At 51.0% G+C, this 25,019-nt stretch overlaps 1 protein-coding gene and 1 pseudogene across 2 annotated transcripts in view; both read right to left on the bottom strand.

Moving 5' to 3' along the window:
• The window catches only part of PEPD (peptidase D), a 114,774-nt gene that overhangs the window by 55,567 nt on the left and 34,188 nt on the right, over positions 1–25,019 (bottom strand). For both annotated transcript variants that reach the window (XM_022585815.2, XM_089902944.1), the window contains 3 exons: positions 24,870–24,914; positions 14,620–14,695; positions 13,674–13,720 (listed from right to left, as the gene is read on the bottom strand). In XM_022585815.2, coding sequence (XP_022441523.2) covers positions 13,674–13,720; positions 14,620–14,695; positions 24,870–24,914 — 168 coding nt within the window. The remainder of the gene's footprint in view (positions 1–13,673; positions 13,721–14,619; positions 14,696–24,869; positions 24,915–25,019) is intronic.
• Positions 4,272–10,752, bottom strand: LOC149744620 (uncharacterized; annotated as a pseudogene).

Genomic DNA, 25,019 nt, shown 5'->3' with positions numbered 1-25,019 from the left:
TGTCACCTGGATCACAGTCAACAGGCTGTGTCCTCCTCCACCTCGTCTGCTCTGTGTCTAGGTGTGACTGCTTCTCTGCTCTACCTTTCACTGGCTTAGGTCAGAATACACCTGATCTGAGTCTTGCCACTTGAGTTGTGCTGCCCTCCGCACCCACCTGCGCTGCCTGGCTGAAGAGCTGTCGGCTAACACGAGGCCCAACTCATGCCACTTTTCAAGGAGCCACCTCCAGGGCCTCCCACCCAGCTGGTGAGGCTAGTGGGATCCAAGACTCCCAAAGCATGGCTGAAGCACAGAACCGAGAGAGATACTCGGGAAATACTACTGTGCTCAAGTCCTAAAAACATCAGGCAAGAAAATTAGAAGTTCCCTACAAAAGAGAAAGAATATGATTGGCTTAAGATCTCCAGCAACAATGGAGGGAACGTTTTCATAGAACAGAGATCAAATACCCAGTAAAGCCCTCCTTCACATAGGAGTCAACACAAGGACTCTCCAATGTGCAGAGTCAAATTAAATGCTTTAGAGGAAAGGGAAAACGCAGTACAAAATAGGGGTTCACACTGGATTCAGTAAGACAGTGACATCTAAATAGCTGTTATTAAAATGATTAACTTCTTAACACCAACTTTCCAACGACAAAAAAAAATTTTCTTTCAAAGCCAGAACAAAAACCAGACAGCACCAAAGGAGACTCTGGATGAAAAACCATACATGCTGGTCATCACCACAGACGCGAATGGCCCTCCTGACACTGGGAGGGGCTCAATTTGGAACAAGTAAACTGCAACCAATGAACAAAATTCAAAATAAAGGAGTAAGCAAAGATACACCAGGAAAATGCAACAAAAGTAAACATTTAATAGCAAAACCAGTATCAGTTAAAGTCAGATTCAAGATAAAAAGGATTAATTAGGTCAAAATGGTTCTTAAAAGCTGTAAAAAGGTAAAATGTCACAATAAAGTCTTAATCATCAACCTTTATACGTCAAACAACTTGGGATGGAAATGAATAAAACAAAAGCTACTAAGAATCACGCAGAGGAATTCATCAAACCACCTCTCTTAATCCTAAATATACAAAAATAAGGAAGGAGGCAGAGGACTGGAATAAGGTAAGAAATCTGATTTCATGTACGCCAAAGTACACTCTACTTTTGTTTATTAAAAAATAAACATTTTCCAGTATTCCATAAAAGATTGACAAAGAATATGTCTAAATAGGCCACAAAGAAAAATCTCAAAATTTACATAGACTATAATCTCTCACTATAAAGGTGATAAAACCAGAAACTAATAATAAAAAGTTAACAAACCACACATCTACCTAGAAATGAAAAGAAATGCTCTTAGTTCGTTTCTTGGGTTAAAAAACAAATCAATCAAAACCTCTTAGGATATGGTCAAAGCAGCATTAAAAAAGATATTAGCTAAAATTCACTTATTACTGAAGAGGAAAAAATAAAAAACTAAGATTCAACTAAACAAGTTAAAAGATGGATATTCAAAACAAGGTCAGGAAGGGGGGAGAAAGAAATCAATAATAAAACTGGGAATCCATGAGTTAGACAAGCAGAACCAATAAATACATTTAATAACTGATTTTATGAAAATACCAATAAAACTGGTATAATTCTGGCAATGCTAATCAACAGAAAAAGAACACAAATACATAATATTAGGAATGAGAAAGGAAGTACAACTACAGTTATAGAGAATTTCTTAGCGCGGTGGGGAGCCGCGCCGTGTGGCTTGCAGGACCTTCGTTCCCTGACCACAGGTCAAACCTGGGCCCGGGGAAGTGAAAGCACCAAGTCCTAACCACTGGACCGCCAGGGAATTCCCTAGAGCACATATTTTTAAAAATTAAGAGAGTAAAATTGATAACTCGGTTCTAAGAAGTTTAAAATTCTTGATGAAAACAAAAATTTTCCAGGAAAAACTTGAAAAGGTATCAAAGAAATTCTCCCCAAAGTAACAGTAGGTTCTGACAGCTTCAAAAGACTTCTTTATACCTTCAAGGAACAGACAGCCCCTATGCTTTCTAAATTGTTCCAAAAAATGGAAAAACGTGAGAGCTTCCCAGATCATGATCTCAAAAACTCTCATCTTAAAATATGACTAAGAAGTTAAAAAAAAAAGTCTACCTCAATCCCCTATTTTGAACCTATATACAATGCCAGTAAAATAACATCAAAATAATCATTACGTCCTATACACTAATGATGAAAAATCTGAAAGAGAAATTAAGGAAACACTCCCGTTTACCACTGCAACAAAAAGAATAAAATACCTAGGAATAAACCTACCTAAGGAGACAAAACACCTGTATGCAGAAATCTATAAGACACTGATGAAAGAAATTAAAGATGATGCAAAGAGATGGAGAGACATACTATGTTCTTGGATTGGAAGAATCAACATTGTGAAAATGACTATACTACCCAAAGCAATCTACAGATTCAATGCAATCCCTATCAAACTACCAATGGCATTTTTCACAGAACTAGAACAAAAAATTTCACAATTTGTATGGAAACACAAAAGACCCCGAATAGCCAAAGCAATCTTGAGAATGAAAAACGGAGCTGGAGGGCTTCCCTGGTGGTGCAGTGGTTGAGAGTCCGCCTGCCAATGCAGGGGACACGGGTTCGTGTCCCGGTCCGGGAGGATCCCACATGCAGCGGAGCGGCTGGGCCCGTGAGCCGTGGCCACTGAGCCTGCGCATTCGGAGCCTGTGCTCCGCAGCGGGAGAGGCCACAACAGTGAGAGGCCCGCGTACCACAAAAAAAAAAAAACAAAAAAAAAACAGAGCTGGAGGAATCAGGCTCCCAGACTTCAGACTATGCTACAAAGCTACAGTAATCAAGACAGTATGGTACTGGCACAAAAACAGAAAGATAGATCAATGGTACAGGATAGAAAGCCCAGAGATAAACCCATGCACATATGGTCACCTTATTTTTGATAAAGGAGGCAAGAATATACAATGGAGAAAAGACAGCCTCTTCAATAAGTAATGCTGGGAAAACTGGACAGCTACATGTAAAAGAATGAAATTAGAACACTTCCTAACACCATACACAAAAATAAACTCAAAATGGATTAAAGACTTAAATGTAAGGCCAGACACTATAAAACTCTTAGAGGAAAACATAGGGAGAACACTCTATGACATAAATCAAAGCAAGATCCTTTTTAACCCACTTCCTAGAAAAATGGAAATAAAAACAAAAATAAACAAATGGGACCTAATGAAACTTAAAAGCTTTTGCACAGCAAAGGAAACCATAAACAAGACGAAAAGACAACCTTCAGAATGGGAGAAAATATTTGCAAGTGAAGCAACTGACAAAGAATTAATCTCCAAAATTTACATGTAGCTCAATATCAAAAAAACAAACAACCCAATCCAAAACCAGGCAGAAGACCTAAATAGACATTTCTCCAAAGAAGATATACAGATTGCCAACACACACATGAAAGGATGCTCAACATCACAATCATTAGAGAAATGCACATCAAAACTACAATGAGGTATCACCTCACACCGGTCAGAATGGCCATCATCAAAAAATCTACAAACAATAAATGCTGGAGAGGGTGTAGAGAAAAGGGAACCCTTTTTCACTGTTGGTGGGAATGTAAATTGATACAGCCACTATAGAGAACTGTATGGAGGTTCCTTAAAAACTAAAAATAGAACTACCATATGACCCAGCAATCCCACTACTGGGTACATACCCTGAGAAAACCATAATTCAAAAAGAGTCATGTACCACAATGTTCATGGACATTGTTGCTTCCGGGACATGGAAGCAACCTAAGTGTCCATCGACAGATGAATGGATAAAGAAGATGTGGCACGTATATACAATGGAATATTACTCAGCTGTAAAAAGAAATGAAATTGAGTTATTTGTAGTGAGGTGGATGGACCTAGAGACTGTCATACAGAGTGAAGTAAGTCAGAAAGAGAAAAACAAATACCGTATGCTAACACACATATATATATGGAATCTAAAAAAAAAAAATGTTTCTGAAGAACCTAGGGGCAGGACAGGAATAAAGACACAGATGTAGAGAATGGACCTGAGGACACAGGGAGGGGGAAGGGTAAGTTGGGACGAAGTGAGAGAGTGGCATGGACATATACGCACTATCAAATGTAAAATAGATAGCTCATGGAAAGCAGCCGCATAGCACAGGGAGATCAGCTCAGTGCTTTGTGACCACCTAGAGGGGTGGGATAGGGAGGGTGGGAGGGAGGGAGACGCAAGAGGGAGGAGATATGGGGATATATGTATATGTATAGCTGATTCACTTTGTTATAAAGTAGAAACTAACACACCATTGTAAAGCAAGTATACTCCAATAAAGATGTTAAATAAATAAATACATAAAATAATCATTATGATGCTTACTAGATATACTGTTCTACATACTATACATATATTAATTCACCAAATCCTCCGACTATCGTACGAAGTGCTATTATTATCCTTTCTTCCAGATGAGGAAACTGAGGCACAGTAAGTGGCGCAACTGGGACCCAAACCCAGGACACCAGTCTCTAGAGACCGTGCCCTAACCTCTAAAGTGGACTGCCTCCCCATTTCGATCCTGCAGCTTATTAAAGTAGTAATCCACCACAACAAAGTAGGGTGTGCCGGGGATGCCCGGCTGGCTCTGCACCAGGAAGTCTAGTCATAAAATTAATCTAAGGAACACCCAGTGCCCAATCTCGGTATCTGATACCATGATCCAACAAAAGGAACGAGAGCTCCTCCGAGAAATGGCTGATTCAAGGGCTGGAGCAAGGGATATACAAGATGAGCCTGGAGCAGCCTGCAGTGCCAGAAACTAAGGAAGTGTTCAAAAAGCAAAATTATGCAGTGTGTCAGAGGGACACAGGAGCCTGTGTGAAAGAGTCCCCAGTGGCCAAGCTGGAACAATTTAAGCAACAAAATAATGTATTGATAATATTGGTGTATAACCCAAAGTATAAAATACATATCTATGAGTCCATACAGATATAAATAAATAAACGATTGAATAAATAAACAGGAGACAAGAGACAAATCTTCCGTATAGAAGAATTACAAATAGTGTATGTAGATAATTCCCCACTCAAGGAGATAGAGTATAACTCCCCACTCCTTAAGTGTGGGCTGTGTATTCTGCCTTCTGAAAAATACAGTATGGAAAGGGGGAAAACAAGTATGTTTACAGTGGAGAAACTTGACAAATACCAGCTCAGTTAGGTGATCAAGGTCAACATCAATGATAAGTCAGTTCACTAACCTGTACCCTTGAAACAATGAGATATCCAAGTGGCACTTTACCTCTGGGGTCCTCCTCCCAATGACACATATCTCCAATCTAACCATGACAAAAACATCAGAAAAACTAAAACCGAGGGACGGTCTACAAAATACCTGACCTGTACCCCTCAAAACTGTTAAGGTCACTGAAAACAAGGAAAGTCAGAGAACTGGCCACAGCCCAGGGCAGCCGAAATGTAATGTGGGATCCTGGGTGGGATCCTGGAACAGAAAAAGGTTATTAGGTAAAAGCTATGGAAAGTGGAATAAGTATGGACTTTTGATAATAATAACATATCAACACGGTTCATGGACTTCCCTGGTGGTGCAGTGGTTGGGAGTCCGCCTGCCAATGCAGGGATCATGGGTTCGATCCCTGGTCCGGGAAGATCCCACATGCCTCAGAGCAACTAAGCCCATGTGCCGCAACTACTGAAGCCCACGCACCCTAGAGCCAGCGCACCGCAACTACTAGGCCTGTGTGCTGCAACTACTGAAGCCCACACACCTAGAGCCTGTGCTCTGCAACAAGAGAAGCCACCGCAATGAGAAGCCCGCGCACCGCAACGAAGAGTAGCCCCTACTCATCGCAACTAGAGAAAGCCCGCACACAGCAACAAAGACCCAACACAGACACAAAAAAACAAAACAAAAACAAAAAAACACTGTTCATGAGTGGTGACAATGTATCACAATCACATTAACAACAGGGAAGAAAGAGAACTGTCTGTAATATTCCTGTAACTCTTCTGTGATCTGAACCTGTTCTAAAGTCAAAAGTTTATTAATTGCTTAAAACACGGACACACAAGGCTGATAAAATTCAACATCCTTTCCTGATAAAATCTCCTAGTAAGCCAGGAAGAAGACACTACTTCCTTAAACTTACGATAAATATTTATCGAAGATCAACAGCACCACTTTCAATGGTGAAACACTAGAGACAAATCCATGAAGATGCCTGCTGGCACCACTATTACCTAATGGGTTCTCCAGGGGCAATTCCCCCCGGCATCTGAAAAGAAAAGGTCTATTTCTGTTGGCTTTGCCCCCCAAAAGCTCTAATTAGGGCTGCATCAACCAGAGTGCACATTTGCAGGAAGTCCTTCCCTCTGGTTCTTTGCCCAGCTTTCTGGCTGGATATCACGCTAGTTTATGTCCTAAATGTGCCCATTTCTCAGTTACTTTTTTTTTTTTCTTTTTTTTTCTGTACACGGGCCTCTCACTGTTGTGGCCTCTCCCGTTGCGGAGGACAGGCTCCGGACGCACAGGCTCAGCAGCCATGGCTCACGGGCCCAGCCGCTCCGCGGCATGCGGGATCCTCCCGGACCAGGGCACAATCCCGAGTCCCCTGCATCGGCAGGCGGACTCTCAACCACTGCGCCACCAGGGAAGCCCCTCAGTTACTTTTTAAGCAAAATGAGCTATCCGGGCTTTAAGCCACAGATCCCCACGACCCCTAAGACCCAGCTACATTCCCAGACACCGGGCTCTGCAGAACTTCTTGGTTCTCCTCTCTGATGTCAGGTCTGCAGACAGAGCAGGCTGGGTGGGCACATAGGACCTGCCCTGCCTGGTATCGGGGGGCCCAGGATGAGGTAAAGCCTGCTCAAAACCCCAGGAATTCTCCACCCAAGACGGCCCTGACTCTTCTGTCAGAAAGGGCTCAGCTCAAATACACCGAGGTGCGGCGGGGTGCAGGACTCATGGGCTGCCTTCCTGAGGGGTGCACCAAACAGATGGGGGTTTCCTGACTCTTTCGTGGTGGGCCGTGTGTGGCTCATTGGCAACCGCTGAGGAAATGCTGGCAGGAAAGCCGCACCAGCCACGCAACGCGAGGCAAAGAGCCGGCTGGGCCACACCCAGACCTGGGGGTCTCAGCAGGCCAGGCCGCAGCCTAATCCCTCAAAGTGGCCGGTGAGAGTGAGTGACATGCCTGCTGTGGAGGGTGCGGGGCACTCACTGCCCAGACGGTGACCAGGACCATGGAGGAGGGCCCATCACAGCTGTTCTTACCCAGGGGCTCTGGTCTCAGTGGTTGCCTGGACCCAGACCTGCCGCAAAGGCCCCAGGCAAAATCTAGCACCTTCCTGAGGTAGATAACTGAGGGCAGTCTCCCTGAGGCCCAAGCTTGCCTAGGTTGAAACCAGATTACGTTGGACTACTCCAGGGAACATCTCCAGGACCTCCAGGAAAGCGGGAAGTAATAAGGGCCTCTTGGTGCTGTGCATCACCAATGACACCTGGATCCCAGCATGACCCATGGGGGTGCTCAGAGATACACAGGGCCATGTCTGACCACCACACCCAGCAGGCCAGGCAGAGAGAGACCCAGAGTGAGAGGAGGGCCACGCAGGCCCAGGCGTCTAAGAGACGGCCCCGCAGGGGTTACAGTGTACCAGGAGGGATGGGCAGAGAAAGAAGAGGATGCTAACCTGAGAGCAGGAGATGCAGCTCCTGCAGATCTGACAGAGAAGCTGGTCCAGCCGAGAAGCGGGTGGGGTGGCAATGCAAAGGGTGAGGGGTGGGCTCAGGGGTAGCTGTGCTGCGGAGGCCTGGGTGGGAGAGACAGAAAAGGTCGGACACACCCACCTACGCTCGCTGCAGACACAATCACCACGGCTTAGTAGGGGTGCAGGGTTTCCTGTAAACTCTCCCACCTTCCAATTACCCTCACTACAGTTAAATCTTCTAATCCTCAGGAAAAACAAAAAAACAGGCTTTTTTAACAAGAACACAGCAAGGATTTTTGCAGCCTGCTCCCTGGGTGGATAATCTGAAAAATCAACCACCGATCAAGCCACTGAACCAGCACCATGTGGCTCGGATGGAATCTGTGTGTGAGTGTGTGGTATGTGCATGTGATGTGGGACATGTGGTGTGTGTGGTATGTGGTGGGAGTGGTGGGAGTGTGTGTGTGTGTGGTTTGGAGTGTATGTGTGTGGTGTGTGTGTGTGTGTGTGGTATGGGTGGTGGGGAGTGTGTGTGTGGTGTGTGGTGGGGTGTGTGTGTGTGTGTGTGTGAGTGTGTGGTATGGGTGGTGGGGAGTGTGTGTGTGTGTGTGTGGTATGAGTGGTGGGGAGTGTGTGTGTGGTGTGTGGTGGGGTGTGTGTGTGTGTGTGTGTGTGAGTGTGTGGTATGGGTGGTGGGGAGTGTGTGTGTGTGTGTGTGTGTGGTATGGGTGGTGGGGAGTGTGTGTGTGGTGTGTGGTGGGGTGTGTGTGTGTGTGTGTGTGTGTGTGGTATGTGGTGTGAGTAGTGGGGGCTTGTCTGTAGGGGGGAGACCCCCACCCTGCAGCCCTGGGGAGAAGACCCTCAGGCCTGGCCCTGTCTCCCCGCCCCCAATCCGGGCCCAGTGGCCACACTGAACACACGGATTCCTGACTCGCTCCTTCCGGCCAAAGGGGAGAAAAAAGCAAGGCGACTCTGAGCACGGAGTAGCCCAGCCGTGCAGTTCAGCATTAACAAATGACTGAAAGAAGTGAGAGAGTGGCATGGACATATACACACTACCAAACGTAAGGTAGATAGCTAGTGGGAAGCAGCCACATAGCACAGGGAGATCAGCTTGGTGCTTTGTGACCACCTAGAGGGGTGGGATAGGGAGGGTAGGAGGGAGGGAGACGCGAGAGGGAAGAGATAGGGGAACATATGTTTATGTATAACTGATTCAATTTGTTATAAAGCAGAAACTAACACACCATGTAAAGCAATTATACTCCAATAAAGATGTTAAAAAAAAAAAAACAAAGAAAACAGGAGACTCTTATTGTGGGCTGATGCCTGTGATGGAGCACAGGGAAACCCAGGCCTTGACAGGGGTCTCCAGATGCGGTCCGGTTGTCTGCCAAGAAGGACACCAGCCGAGGGAGGAGGACAACGCCGTGTTGTCCCCTAGTATACCTCACAGACCCCTCTGCCTGTTAAATGACTCCCACACTCCCCACAGGAGCTGCCGGGAAAGGGCCCGAAATGCCCCGTTCACAGCTTGGAGAGAAAGAGAGCGTCGTTTCAGTTAAGGTCCCAGACCGTCAAAAACATCACGTTATTAATCTCCTTGTGGCAAATGTGAACTGGGACCTGCTTACACAGCCAATTGAGCATGCTCTAAATTAGTGTTTGCCGGTAATTGATTCAGCTGCCAGCCCCATGCCAGCCGGCTGTTAGCCGGTGACGCCACTAACATTAAGTAACATGAGGAGGTAAAATGCATCGCCTGGTTGGGCCTGCAGTCAGATGCCATTAGCACCCGATTTACCCAAACATTAACGTCTTATTGGTTTAACACAATTTACCACACCTCAGTTGCAGAAACTGATTTTCATTTTCCCTGGAACCCTGCTCACAGGCACAGCACAGAGGAGGAGTCTTAATAAATACCACCAGCTGGCTTCCTTGTTTCTAACATGCCTTCCAGACTTTATGACAAACCTTTGATGATAAAACAAAAAGATGAGGCTTAGAACTGGGTCTCCTGGCCAGCGGCCCTTGTCTGAGTCTGAGCGCCGTTGTGCCGGTGGTATGCCCGCCTCCCAGAAAATCAGCCCCAATCTCCCCCCCACCCCCACCCCCAGGAGTCCCTGCCCTTCCTGCCCTGTGTCCCTCCGTGGGGCTGGAGCTGGCCATGCTCTCAGCAGAACGTCCGGAAGGTTCTAGGGATGCTCTTCTAAGCCAGGGGTCGGTGGCCTGCCCAGGAGTCGCTGCCCTGGACCTTCCTGGGCATCGGTCCAGCCTGTGTTAAGGAGGCCACACCTCCTGGGGAGCCCCCACCTGCTTTAGACATGATCTCATACTCCTAACTTGGTTAAGAGAAGAATGCTGACGTTCACAGCGGGAGAGAAGACAGGAAAAAGTAGCTCAGGACATTTTCTTCTCTCTCCTGCCCTTCCATCTAACCCGCCCACACGTATTTCCTGATACCGACTATGGGGCAGACACTGCAGATTAACGAGATGGGGCCTCCGAGAGAAAGTTCCCAGGCTCCAAGGACACAGGCCACAAAACAGCATCCTAGGCTACCTGGGCAGTGACATGCCTGCGGGGACAGAGAAAGTGACGTCGGCCCCCTCACCACTACAGACGCCCCCGGGCTCAGGCTGGCACTGGCAGTGGGTGGTGCCCTCCTCAAATCTGGCCAGGGACACCTCAATGTGCCGGGAGGACCATCTTCCCACTGTCTCCAGGGGGTGACACCATCTGCCTCCCAGGGTCACCCCTCCTACCTGCCCTTCGGGAACAGACTCTGTCTCTTGTCCTCATCATCCCCGCCTCAGCTTTTAAACCCCTCCCCCCCACACACTCCACCCCAGGAACCCCCTGCTCTCGGGTCTCAGGGGCCCAGAGGCCAGACGGCCCCCTGCCGGGCTGAGGGTACGAGGGTAGCCGCTGCTTCCCCCCGTACCCGCTACGGCCAGCCGCAGGGTGGGCATGACGCATAGTAGGTGCACAACAGGGCACACACCTGGCACGCTGAGCTGGATTAATGCCACTCAGCACCCTCAGGGCGGCTGCTTCTGGCCCAGAGCCTCAGGATCATTTCTCCGAGGGCCGCCCCTGGTCCACAGAGGAGGCAGCAGTGGGGCCAACCTGGGACGCAGGGTGGAGCGGAAGGCTGAGCAATTTGCAGACAAAAGTAAGATCTCCCCGGAGCTCAGCTCAACAAGAGGGTCTCCTCCAAACAACAGCCAACCGCAACGTGTAGACCCTGAATCCCAACTCATACAAACCAGTTCTAAAAAGATAGTTTTAGACAACATAAACTAGACATTTATAACATTAAGGATTACTGTTAACTTACTTAGATGTGATAAGGACACAGCGGTTACATGAAAAGGAAAACAATACCGTCATCCACTGAGACACCCACTGATGTATTTACAGGTAAAATGACACAATGTCTGGGGTTTGGTTTTAAATACTCCAGGAAAACAAAACGAAACAGAAAACCCTGATGGGGACTTCGACGTTCATTATACTCTTTGACGTGCGGGTGGGGGGTATTTGAAATTCGTCATTAAAAGAAAAAAAAAGACCTCTATTACCTTGGGTTGGGAAGTAGGGAGCTGGGGGAGGTATGCTGAGTGACCAGCCCCTGGCCCAGAACTCACACCCAGGTTGATCTGGCTCTGGGACACCGAGGACGGCTCAGGCCCCTGCTAGGAGCCACCTTCAGAGCTGGACTCCCCGCAGTTTCGGGCACAATGCAGCAGTCAGCGTGGCTCCACACTGGAGCAAGCGAGTCCTGCTCCAATTTCTCAGTCGTTTTATTTGAAGCATCAGCTGTGGGTCACTATGGGCCAATTCAGCTGGGAACAGGTTTCTGGGCCAGTGCCAATCTGAGGGACCCACTGCCCAGCCCACCTCCCTGGCAGCCCCGCAGAACTCCTCCTGTCCCAGGTTGGGGGTGGGGGCAAGGACCCGGGAATCCCAGCGCACGGAGGCAAGAGCTAGAGGGCTCTGCCCCTTCCCCCGTCCTCCTTGAGCTGAGCTGGGTCCTTGATGACTCATTTGTTCCATGCCCCCTCCTGGGAAGGCACAGCAGCGGGGCCTCTGAGGCCACGTTAACCTCTTACCTCCCAGGGTAAGGGGAAAGAAATATAGAGGCTCCCTGGTTCAGGGCTCCTTTAAGGGTTATTAGACTTTGAGAAAAGCCGCCTACCCGCAAGCCACGTGATGGTGATTGTAAATGCCCAAGGTGCCCGCTGCCGACTCTGTCTGTACCTCGCCCTCACTCTGCACTGCTAAGGTGTGGAGGCAGAGCGGGCCCTGAGGGTACCTGGGGCAGACATGGGCCCTGCAAGGTGGGGAAGGGGCAGCGGCACCAAGCTCTGACAAGGCCAGGCAGGAAAGGGCAGCCCAGGGTGGAGGGTACAAGGTAAAACGCTTTTTCGTACTCACAACACGTCCGATAGCAAATATGTAGGTTTTCCACACTAAGCAATTGTCCACTTCTCTGTGGACACCTTCTGACACTAACTAACTGCCACAGTCAGTGCGGACCCCACAGGCTAAGGGCTCAGTCCCACGAAACTGCCCCCTCTTCAGGCACCAACCACAAGCCCAGGCCTCCTTTACCTCTGACCCATCGGCCTTAAATCAGGGGTTCCCACAAAACCTAGCCTTGGGTTTCATAATTCACTAGAACGGCTCGCAGAACTCAGGAGAGTGCTTTACTTACTGTTATCACTTTATTAGGAAGAATACAACTCAGGAGGAGCCAAATGGAAGAGAGGCAGAGGGCAAGATGTGGGGGAGGGGCGTGGAGCTGCCAAACCCTCTCCAGGGATGCCAGACTCCCAGCACCTCCACGTGTTCACCAACCTAGGCGCTTTCCAAACCCTTTGGTTTAGGGCTTATGCAAGTGCCATTAACTCCTTAGATACAGGATTGATTAAATCACTGGTCAGAACTCAATCTCCATCTCTAGTCCCTCTCTTCTCCCAGGAGGTCGGGGCCTCCGAGAGGCCCTCATTAGCATAAACTCAAGTGCGGTGGAAAGGGGCTTACTATAAAGAACAACAGATGCTCCTCTCTATCAGGGAATTTCAAAGGTTTTACAAGCTCCGTGCCAGGAACTGGGGGCAGAGACCAAATACGCATTTCCTATTATGTCACAGGGGGAGAACCGGCAGCTTCGGTGTCTTCTCCCCACAGGGGCTCCCACGCGGTGCAGTCACTGGTGACAGTCGGGAATGGGGGCTTCCTGCCCCGGGAGGTGGCCGGGAGGGGAGCCACTGGGGCAGTTTGGGTCTGACCCCAGGGCTTCTTCACGCTGTGGGCAACAGCACGCTAACTGACCCCTGGGTCCTGGAGCGGGGCTGAAGAGCTGGCCAGGCCACACCCAGCACAGCAGGGCAGCCGTGGGAAGGCCCCGGGTGGCAACAGGCTCCCTGCAGCCTAACTGGAGCTGCAGGATGATGGAGCTCTCCAGAATGCTTTATGAGCCACTTAACCAAACCGCAACCCGGTCGTCCGAGCACAGCAGACATAACGGCAGTGTTTACACATAAAAATGGCAACGCTGTTTTACTAGCGGCTTTCAGGGTCTCAATGGCAGCTACTTGGTAGCTTCCTGCAAGTTGCAGCAACAAAGTCCACGAGTGGAATGATGGGGCACTAAACCAGCCTGAAGAGTAATCAAAGACCATTACCGTCCAGCACTCTGCCAAGAGCCAGGGAGGTGGCCACGGTCGGAAGAAAAATCCTCTTTGCCCACGACGCCGAAGCCCTCCTCCTAATCCCCGCTCAACCTGTGTGCCAGGCTGCCGCACCTCATCCGTTACTTGCTCGGCGAACGTAAATTACTGTTTTTTACATTTTAAGCTTTACCCAGAGAAACACAGCAGCTTACCTTTCCATCTCATATTCTTTCATTCCCACTTTTACAGCCTTCATTACCTGGAGGATGGATATTAAGCAAAGACATTTGTATTAAGGAGATAAGTAACACCACCTTATAAATAATGTATAGCATTTTTTCAAAAGAATCTCTTTTTAAAAAAAAAAAAAAGAATGATACGTGCACACAGTGGTGTAGAAATGTGACAAATTAGAACTGTTTTAAAGCTCCAAAGTCATACAGTTTATTTAAACCACTCCGGAGCACTTCCGTTCAGAAGTCGATAAACACCTTGGGAGGCAAGTGAAGATTTAGCCAAGACGTGTTTGGTGAATACTTAATGCTCAGAAGCCTATGCCAACTATCCCAAGAGGTTTCCTTCCTTATAAAACACAGAGAAAATGAACTCGGAGAAGAGACTGTGCTGCCCCCAATGACCCCCATCTGTCTCCTGACGCAACACTGCCATGTCAGTAAGCAGGTACTGGGCTATCCCAGTGGCCTGGACCCATTTCAAAACATAAACTTCCTTATTTGCTTCTGCTCCTCAGGTAAAGTGGGAAGGTTTGGGAAAGAACCAGGTGAGGGTGTTTTCAAAAACTGGGTGATAGTAATAAACGTGCTTGAATCTTGGTTAAGGACCACAGATTCTTTCAAAGGAACTGGGACTGCCAGAATGCGAGGAGGGAAAGCTCTACTGTCCTGGAAGTCGGGACTTCTTGCTGGGAAGTTCCCTGAGGGTGGGTACCTTAAGGTGAGGACAGGTCCTCCCTGCCCTGTCCCCACTGGGGAACAGTAAACAACCAGCACTGTATCTTGGGTCTGCAGTGACACTTCCTGCCTGCTGGGGACCAGGGCCCCGCCAAGACCGTCCACCGCCGTCTTGCCCCACACAGAGCAATGCTGCTTCCCCAGCCCACCCAGAACGGCAGGTCCAGTGAGCCAGTGCCCAGCTTACCTCCTGGTGGGCCTCGCTGGAAATTTTATTGGTGTAGCGCAAAACCTCCAGCTCCATGTCTGTCTTGAAGACCCGGCTGCAGAAAGGAGAAAAATGAAGCAGCAAGTCAGCGACTTCCAGCAGGAGCTGGCAGACACCTCCAGGGAAACCTCCACACCCTGCACAGCCTGGGAAGGAGCCCAGGGCTGCAGATGGGCTGCCTGGGCATAGGATGGGGGCAGGACGGGCCACCAAGCCCCAGGAGTGATGAGCTACACTAAGCATGGCCCATCCCAACCCAACGCCAGCCTCAGGAGTGCAGGCTGTTTCCAGCTACAAGATCGGGAAGCCGCTGTGGGTGGCAGAAACCCAGATTCTGTAGCTGGACACACGGTGCCTCACTGAGACTCAGTTTCCTCATCCATTAAATGGGGATACAATCTACATGGCAAGGCTGTTGGACCTCAATCTTAAGTGTGCTGACTCCCAGGGCTCTGCCCAGATGGCTGAAGAGTTCTCCCATTTCCCCCCACCACACCCACCTGCCCAGGCAGCCTTGGAAAACCATGTGACTCAGGCCCCCTGCGTGAGATAGGGTCAAGCTGGGAATGGGGACGGGGCAGTGCAACCAACAGACCCTGCCGTCCTTTCAAGGCTCAGCTGTACCTCCTGCCAGCTGGACTCCAGCGGGGTACTGGGGTCCTCACAATAAGCTCATGTTAATTTGCCCAAAAATGGCTAGGTTTCTGGTCCTTGCAATCAGTCTCAACCCCAAGTAAGCCTCCCGTAGAGAAGCTAAATAAATATTCTTTTTCTACTTCTACCCATCTCAAATAAGCACCTCCAGCTCACGGCATTTAAGTGGCAGTGGACCCAGTCCTTAAGCGCATGGAGTCCTCAGTGCATCCCTCATGGCTGACGCTGCTCCCTTTATGAAGGTGACCTGCCTTCACCAAAGCCCCCTCAAGACCGGCAAAGCGGAGTGTCACGATGGCAGATTAGCGCCTGCCCCTCCGTCCACAGTGCCTCCGTCGTCCAGCCACTGTCCACCTCTGAGGCCTGACGGTCCTGAGCCAGCCTCAGCCGAGGCGTCTGAGGATGGCAGGGAAGGCGCTCCCACCTGCGCCAGAGGCAGCTACCGACCTGTGCTGTCTCCACGATGCCCACGTAGCACAGCCAGCCATTCGTCGCTGGGAGGGGAGGAAGGCATCGTACAGCACAGGGACACCTTCCAGGGGATGTAGGAAAGACAAACCCCCAACCCACTGAGCCCTTCTCCAGATGAACATGCCTTCTTTTTTCAGGGGCAGGCCCTGAAGCCTAAGTTTGCTCTTTACCATCATAAAGGTGCTCTGGCTCCACCTCGGGGCGCTGGGAGCAGTTCTACCCGGGGGAACAGAAAGCTGGTTCCCGCGCCCCGGAGGGTGTGGTCCAGATCCACTCACAGATAACCTAGCGGCCCCTGATGCTTCCTTCCTGCCCTGCTCGGCACCAGCCCAAGGATCTGTGAGCTGGGGGCGGGTCTCTCTAGTCTCCGACGCAGTGGCGGTGACAACCAGAGTGACAACACAGGTGGGAGCCAGGCCCAGGCACAACTGCCTCTGGCCCCCAGCCTCTCTCTTCAGCCTAGAGCCCTGCTCCAGCCCTCTAGCCACCACTCCGGCCAACACTTTAGACTCCCTAGGACTTGTGCCCTTCGATCCACACAGGCTCGGCCGAACGCCCGCAAGGGATGAACCAAAGCCCAGGCCTGTGTGCGCAGGACACGAGGGCTGAGGGGGAAAGCACTCAGCTGGGCGGACGGCACAGCAAGTGGCCACCTGCCTCCACACACCCCAGCTCTGCCAGGAGTCACAGGGGGAGCGTGCAGGCTCCTCTCAACTTCCTCCACCCCGGGGCCCTCCCAGGGCTCCTTGTCACATGAACGAACTCATCCCCTACTTCCTGGAGAACACAGAAGCCAGCAGGTGGGTGTACTCTCACCTCTTCTCCAAACTCTCAAGCCTTCCCCACCCCCATCCTCCCCTCTCTCCCCGCCTACAAGGGAAGGGGTGCCCTCTTGTCAGTGAGGCTCAGCCCCCCAACACACACACATGGGCTCAGATCCCAGCCCCCAAGCGCCTCTGTGCACCTGCCGCTCTTACTGGAAGCTCCATGACCACTCACCTCCCCGTCCAGCCAAGCTTTCCCCCCACCACCCAGCCACGTTTCCAGAAAGGACACCCTGACAGTCCTTGCCTCCGGAGAGGAGGGAGAGCAGCTTTTACGAACCTCCTCCCCATCTTCTCACTAACCCTCTCCCCTCCCTTCTTCTCCCTTCAGCCCCTGCCACTCTGCCAGCACTGCCTCACCAACAACCCCCAGGGTGCCAAACCCAGAGGCATTCCGTGACCTCCCGCGACGCCTGCCTCTGTTGGCACATGCTTGGCTGCTTCCCCTCCTCCAGCTCTGACAGGCCCTCCCCTCCCTGCCCCCCAGCCTTGCCGCTGCACCTGCCCCCAAAGCCCCAGCTCCAGCACAGGCCTCTCAGCTGTGTTGCACCTGCAGGAGCCACCCCCCCCCCCAGGCACCTCCAGCTCAGCAGGACAGAGACTCCCACCCTTCTGCAGGCTCCCATCTCCAGCCACACCTCCCCACCTCCCACTGCTTAATGCAGACACCTGGGCACCTCCCTCTCATCCGTCCATCACTCCCACATCCAACCGACGACCAAGGGCGGCAATTCCACCTCCACAACCTCTCATGCCTCCCCTTTCTCTCTCTCCGTCCAGACCCCACTCTCTCCAGCCCTCTCCTGGCTCTTCTGGCCTCCAGCCCTATCTGCTCCCCAACCACAGCTGTGGATCTTCGGGCAATGCAAATCAGACCAGGCTTTCCCTGGCTTCAAACCTTTAGTAGCCTCTAGATGTCGTCCAGATGAAGTTAAAACTCTATCCAGAGACCAGGAGGCTCTCTAGGCCACACCCTGCCTGTCTCCACCACGTACCCCCTCACCCCCGACAGAGACGCCTCTGCCTGGAACCGGCTCCTGCACATTCACCCTCTAGCCCCTTTCTCAGAAAGCGGGGAGGGGCTCCCTCCAGCCCCCTACCAGGCTAAATCCCTCCCTCTATTCCCTGGGCAGTCTATGTGAATCCTCAGTAAGCTATCACGCTTGTAATTTCCTTTTCATTTAAGTCTCCCCCTAAAAGCCCACAGCCCTGGGGGGCAGCGTCCCAGGGCTAGAACAATGCCTGGCCCAGAGCAGACACACCGTAACTACGGGTTAGGAACAGTACCTGGGCATTGCAGCAAAGCTGGAAAACACCTTACTTCCAACCAGGAGACAGAATGGTTCATCTCGAAAAGAAAAGGCGGCCTCCTCCACCCGCCCTCCCTGGGCTGTTCACCAGGTCATCGTGGGATGTCGCACAGCCTGGCAGGCCCCGGTCAGGACAGGACGTGGGGAACAGCCTCCCCAGGCCTCAACAGTCCAAACTCCCACCACCACTGCCTCACCCCCAGCCACAAAGGCAGGAAGAGGCAGCCCCAGCCTCAGAAGCCCACTCCACAGGCTCTCCACTCGCCTCCTCCCTGCCCCTTAGGCACCCTCAGTCTTGAAAAGAGCCGGGAAAAAGACTCCATCAGCCCAAGGAGAGAGGATTCTCGGAACCCAGACCATGCTCCCTGCCTATCAGAGATGATAAAGCATGTTGAGCCACCGAGGCCCAGAGTCCTGCTTTCTTTCCTAATTTCACTTTGGGGAAGATGACAAACTAGGCCTCTAGCTGGTTGCCTCAGGACTTATTTTTTTTAGTCATGTTAAAAAAAAAAGAAGAAAAAATCAAACTGAACCAGGGCAAAGGCAGTTCTCCAGCGAAGCCGGCCTGGCTGAGCACTGGCCTGGCCCAGTTGAATCCAAGCCTTAAGGGCCCTGAAAGTAAAGGCTGCTGTGTGCCGGCTCACCCAACCGTCCACAGGGCACTCTGGGGCTGAAGTCTCGCCCCGGTGCCAGGCGTTCCCGCCTGGCCCCGTTATCTCCACAACACAAGCACCAGAAACTGTTTTTAAGATCACGGCGGGAAACAGTAGGGCTTCCCGGCATTCTGCACAGTTTCCCCTCATCTGCAGGGGGAATCCGCCGCCCCGGCTCTGAGGAGACCATTTCCTTTACTCCCCAGCACAAAAAGGCAAGGCAGGGGGGTTCTGCTGCGGTGCAGCCTCTGTAGGCCCAGTCGCCTTGGAGCGAGGGATTCTGAGTGTCACGCTCAGCCCCCGCCTTGTCCAGCCCAAGGACGTGAGGGGTGGTGGTTAGAAATACCATCTGCAAGGCTTCTATCCCCAGGGGAGGACGAAGGTCACCTCCTCCAGGAAGCATCAGAGGACCAAGGCTCAGGACAGGACAGCACTGATGCCACTGAAGACATCTGCGCAGGATTCCCCAGGTGGTGCAGTGGTTAAGAAGCCACCTGTCAACGCAGGGGACACGGGTTTGAGCCCTCGTCTGGGAAGCAGCTAAGCCCACGAGCCACAACTACTGGGCCCACGTGCCACAATTACTGAAGCCTGCCCGCCTAGAGCCCATGCTCTGCAACAAGAGAAGCAACCACAATGAGAAGCCCCTGCACCGCAACGAAGAGTAGCCTCTGCTCGCCACAACTAGAGAAAGCCCGTGCGCAGCAACAAAGACCCAAAACAGCCAAAAATAAAAATTAATTAATTAATTTAAAAAAAAAAGACATCTGGGCAGAAGGCAACTCAGGCTCTTCCGGCAGCAAGAGGAGGTGCCCGACGTGTGCAGGAGATGAAGGCACTGAGGCAGGGTCCCCAGCTCGTGGCCAGGCCTGTGAGCATCACCACATCAAGGGGGCTGCTCAGGGAGAAAGGCAGCATCACGGGCAGCGGGGCGGGGGTGAAGGCACAGAGTCCCCTGCTACTGGCCTGAAATGACAAAGACTGGACCAAGCTGAGATTCATGTGTGCAATCTTTTTCTTCCTTAAATATTCACAGGTCACAAAACTGCCTCTGGGCATTAAATGAAGGATTAAGGCATCAATTAAGTGAGGTCTGAATGCTCCACTGATTAAAGGAGTAGCAAGACAGGATGAAGTATTTCCAGAATCAGTCTCTAAGCATCAAAGTGCCACAGTGTTGCACAAAACCCATTTGAAGGGACAGGAATTCCATCTCTCCCGGAGATGAATGTGCAGGGGCTTCTGCGGGAGAGGAGTGCGGGAATTCCATACCGCATGACCCCCATGGCCATTCCTTCCCTACCCTGCGAGCCAGGGATTCAAAGGGTAAAATCCCAGCACAACAGGAGGGACAGAAAGGAAAGAGCTGGTTGGAATTACATATCCTCAGGAAGCTCAATCCATAAGTCCTCTCAGAGAAACCAGGGCCAGGAAGAAAACGGTGGTTCAGCCCGTGGTAAGCTGAGTGTGCCTGAGACCTGACCGGGGCCAGGCAGTCGTGAGCCACGTGCAGGGAGAGCTGGGACCAGGGCCTGACTGTTCCCACATCCTGGGTCCAGCCTCCCGGTGCACAGTAAGCCAGGTTCTCCCCACTACTCTCAGGTCCCCACTTTCCACTTGGCTTTCTCGTTGACTTAGGGTTAAATGCCTATTCACCGGGAGACAAAGACTACGCACCAAGCATCAGTCATCATCTAGGTACCTTTTCTAATTTGGGACACATTACCCAGGATGCAGGATCCTGGTGCGTGTCTGCCCCAAATCCACCCCTCACAGGCTGTTCATGGTCCTAGGTGGGGGCAGGGGCACCCCTCACCGTCTCCCGTGCACAGAAAGGCAGGGGCACAGAAATAGACAGCTTGCCTCGCTGCCTGATGAACACACGCAGGCCACCTCCGCTCCGTGTAATTCACAGCTCTAACACTGGCACGACACCGACTCAAGTTAACACGGCCTCACTTAAAACCCGAGAAGGCGCGTGGCAATGGCTGACATGCTTGCTTTTCTGTGATGCTTCCAGAGGTGCTTAACTGAAATCCACAGTGCCGAGCTATTAGCCAGCACAGAAGTACCTCCTTTTATTTCCTACCCCACCTCTCATCTGCTGAACGGGAATGCAGAGCCACAGACTAAATTATGGAGGTGAGAGATGCCGGCTCTTGTCAAGTTTCAACTTTTGACCTCCACGTGCAAACTGCAAGACCTAGCACAAGAAAAGAAATGATCAGCTATGATCTCATGTTTGTGGGGGAGAAGAGTATGATTATAGAGGAATTTACAGAAAATCAAAAAGGTACTGCTTGAGAGAATGGAAAACAATAAAGCCGTCACCGAAAGGAAATGAATGACACCCAAACACAAATGAGAAGTGAAGCTTCCCCTGTGCTGGGAGAGGCTGCCTGTTGCCTCCTAATCAGACAGGCTCTGGGAAGGATCCCAAATCCCCAGCTCAGCCGCTACCTGGGAGCTGGGGTACATGTGGGTGGCAGGGTGCCGCGCTGGGGGAGGCTTAGCTGCCCGTCCCCAGGCCCTCCACCCCACCACACCCTGGCCTCCACAAGATCTTTTCTGTGGGTTCTGAGCAGGTCGGATGGCCAAGAATGAACCGAGAGAGAGGCTGACACGCAGGCAGCACCCCCCACTCCTCAGGGTACTCCTCAGAGCCACATGGGGCAGCATCAGAGCCTGGAACCATTGGCCTGGGCTCAGCTCCTGGCTTTTTCTTGGTCAAATCACTTTCCTGTGCCTCAGTGTGCTCACCTGTAGCATGGGGATAATCAGAGTCCTACCTTATAACATAAATAAAATACCTCTTTAAATAAGGTGACGTGTGTCAAGTGCTCAGCATAGCACCTTGCATAAAGGAAGTCCCAAAAGGTGACAGCATGATTACTAGGATGTGTTGCCACTTGACTTTTGCTCTCACCCAATCCTTGAGCCATCCACCAAGGGAGACCACGTCCACTCTGCAGGTGTGGAAGCTGAGGCTTGGTGTTATACACTGAACACTGTGTTGCCCCCAAATTCACAGGTTGATACCTATCCCCAGCGTGATAGTATTTGGAGGCAGGATCTTTGGGGGGTGCTTAGGTCATGAGGGTGGAACCCTCATGAATGGGATTGGTACCCTTATAAAAGAGACCCTAGAGAATTCCCTCACCCCTTCTGCCATCTGAGGACACAGAAAGAAGACGGCCGTCTATGAACCAGAAAGTGGGTCCTCACCTTGGCCTTGGACCTCCCAGCCTCCAGAACTGTGAGAAATGAATTTCTGCTGCTCATAAGCCACCCGCTCTATGGTAACTGTTAGGCAGCATGAATCTTCACGTCCGTGCTGTGAGTTAGGCATTACTACATCCCCATTTTATAGATGAAGAAGCTGAGGCTCAGAGAAGTTAAGTGACTTCCTGAGGTGGGTGGGCTGGGGTGAGAATTTGGATATGCCCAACTGGATAGTTTTTCCATTACCCCAGGTAACTTCTCTCCACGGGCCGAGAGGGGGGCGTTGGAAAAAGCATCCAGGACAGGGGCCCAAAGATACATCAATGAGCCATAATTTAATATCATGGAAACCCAGTCTCTCCTGTAAATGAGGGGCCTGCCCGCCATTCCACCCAGAATCCTTCCTTCAGTTACCAGAGGAGGGTGATGACGGTGACTCACATGGCTCCCACCGAGAATGACTGCAGTTACTACAGAGGCCAGAACACATGCTGCTAAAACATACCCCTGAGGCAGTAAGGACAATGTGACATTTCTAAAATAGTTCTACTGCCATCAAATGCCAAATAAGTCCTTTCTGCTGCTGGCTTTAATAAAACTGGCAAGTATCTTATTAACGCAGAATCTACCTCAGAGCCTTGGAAATGTCACCAGAATTAAAGCATGCTCGTTCCAAAGTGACGAACTAATGACTTGTCACTCAGGAGATGCTGGGGTGCACAACCCAGCCCTGGTCTCCAAAGCACTCAGAATGTAAGCGGCCACAAGGGATGCCACATCTGGGACATAGGTGGACGCGGTCCCTGAGTATCCAGGGTTTATTCTTCTGCCAACTGGGGGCTACGGAAGGGCCAGGCATTTGTTACTTCATCAAAACAAGAAGGGGTGGCTGTGAACTGGAAGGACACAAGGCCCCATGCTCACAGTGTGCGGCCAGGATGGGCACTGGGCCAGGGCTGCCGACAGAGCTGCTGGCCCGCCCACCCTCCAGCTCTCGCAAGGGTCAGTATCGATGCCTGTCGACAGCCCTCAGATCTTCGCCTCTGGCCCAGCCTCTCTCCCGCCGGCACCTGCCTCAAACTCAACACACCACAGCAGTCCCTCACCTGCCAAAGAACCTGCCCCATCTTGGTGACATACCACCCAGCTGTTCAGGACAAAACCCCAGAGTCACATTCAACTCCACCCTTCACTCAGGCGTCAAGGCCGGTTCCTCCCAGGAGCGTTCCCCTTGACTGCCCCTTCCTCTCAACTCCGTCACCTACCCCTCCATGGCCACCTGGACCCTGCAGCAGCCTGCTCCCACTCCTGCCCCACAGCTTTAAGAAACGCTAACCTGGGCTTCCCTGGTGGCTCAGTGGTTAAGAATCTGCCTGCCAATGCAGGCGACATGGGTTCAAGCCCTGGCCCTGGAAGATCCCACATGCCGCGGAGCAACTAAGCCCACGCGCCACAACTACTGAACCCACATGCCACAACTAGTGAAGCCCATGCGCCTAGAGCCCATGCTCCACAAGAGAAGCCACAACAATGAGAAGCCCGCGCACCACAACGAAGAGTAGCCCCCGCTTTCCGCAACTAGAGAAAGCCCGCGCGCAGCAACGAAGACCCAACAAAGCCAAACATTTTTAAAAAACAAAAAACAACAATGATCCTACCATTCTCTTGCCTAAATCCTTGAAGGTTTACCCCTGGTTCCCATTTCTCTCAAGACAAAGTCCAGGCAGACACCACGGCCCACCCGGCCCCTGCCCGTCTCTCTAACCAACCTCAGGGGCCACTTCCGCAGTGTGTGGCTCTAGTCTGGCCACACAAAGCCACCAACCTTTCTTGTCTCCAGCCTTTGAACAAGTGGCCCCTTGGCCTGGATCACACTCTCCTTCTCCCCACTCTGCGCTTCCCCCAAACTCAACGGCTGACTCATCCTCGTCCTCAGGCCACAGTGTTCCCAAGTGCTTCAAGACAGGTGAGCAAGGTCTCCCAACTAGACAGGGAACCTGACGCATGGCCTTAGGATCAGATGTGAGGAGTCCACACGCCTCCCAGTCAGGGGATGACACAACGAAAGCCCTGCCTCTCCTCTCTCCTACATTCAGAATAAGTGCAGCCATACAACAAATAAAACACGTTTTAGTGCTATAAAAGAGCAACTCGAGGACTTCCCTGGTGGTGCAGTGGTTAAGAATCCGCCTGCCAATGCAGGGAACACGGGTTCGAGCCCTGGTCCGGGAAGATCCCACATGCTGCAGAGCAACTAAGCCCGTGCAACACAACTACTGAGCCTGCGTTCTAGAGCCCGCGAGCCACAACTACTGAGCCCACGTGCCACAACTACTGAAGCCCACGCACCTAGAGCCTGTGCTCTGCAATAAGAGAAGCCACCACAATGAGGAGCCCGCACACCGCAATGAAGAGTAGCCCACACTCGCCACAACTAGACAAGCCCGTGCGCAGCAACGAAGACCCAACGCAGACAAAAATAAATCAATAAAATAAATAAATTTTATAAATAAATAAGTTAAAAAAAACCCAAACAACTCGATGGCTTAGGAAGAAAACTGGCAGCACATCAGTGGAGGGTCTCTTCAAGGGCCCACAGAGGCGATGCCCAAATGGAGGCACCTCGCCCTGCTGTGAACCAGCAGAAAACACACTGCAGGTAGGGCTATCAGTACCAGCAGAAAAAGAGAGCAGGCAACATAAGACACGTAAAAAGGATGCCAACTAGTCAAGACATATGCGTGACATGAGGAAAACATGTTTACCTTTCTGGTAATAGGATCACATATGATGTTTATTTTTATCCTTTTTCACTATCTACTTTAACTGAGCTATATACGTTTGGCTCATTTATGGTAAGATTTCTTTTAAAAACTCCTAAAGAAAAAGAGAAATTTAATTGACATTCGAGTGACGTGTGCCCTTTTGCAAAAACAGACCAACTGACAAACAAAAAATACAAAACAGAAGAGGCTGAGAGAAGAGTTCTAGGGACCAGTTTGTCTGAGGGGCTCTCTGAGATGGAGTGGGCGGGAACAGCAGGGTCTCTCACCTTCCTGGGCTGAGCTCAACAAACAGCCACAAGCCATACTCACCATTCCACAATCTCCGGATGAAGAATGGTGTTGTTGACATTGAACCTACAGAAAGAAAACAAGTCAAGTCCATTAGTTCAATGGTCTATCATCTCCCAGCAAGAAATACTTCATTCAAGACACACCAAGAGAAAGCCTGACCAAGAGAAC

This window comes from Delphinapterus leucas, chromosome 20 (genome assembly GCF_059928025.1).
Source record: "Delphinapterus leucas isolate spDelLeu-1000000601 "Yukka" chromosome 20, BTC_Dleu_Yukka2, whole genome shotgun sequence".
Taxonomy (NCBI): Eukaryota; Metazoa; Chordata; class Mammalia; order Artiodactyla; family Monodontidae; genus Delphinapterus; species Delphinapterus leucas.
This window is presented reverse-complemented; position numbering and strand designations above follow the sequence as displayed.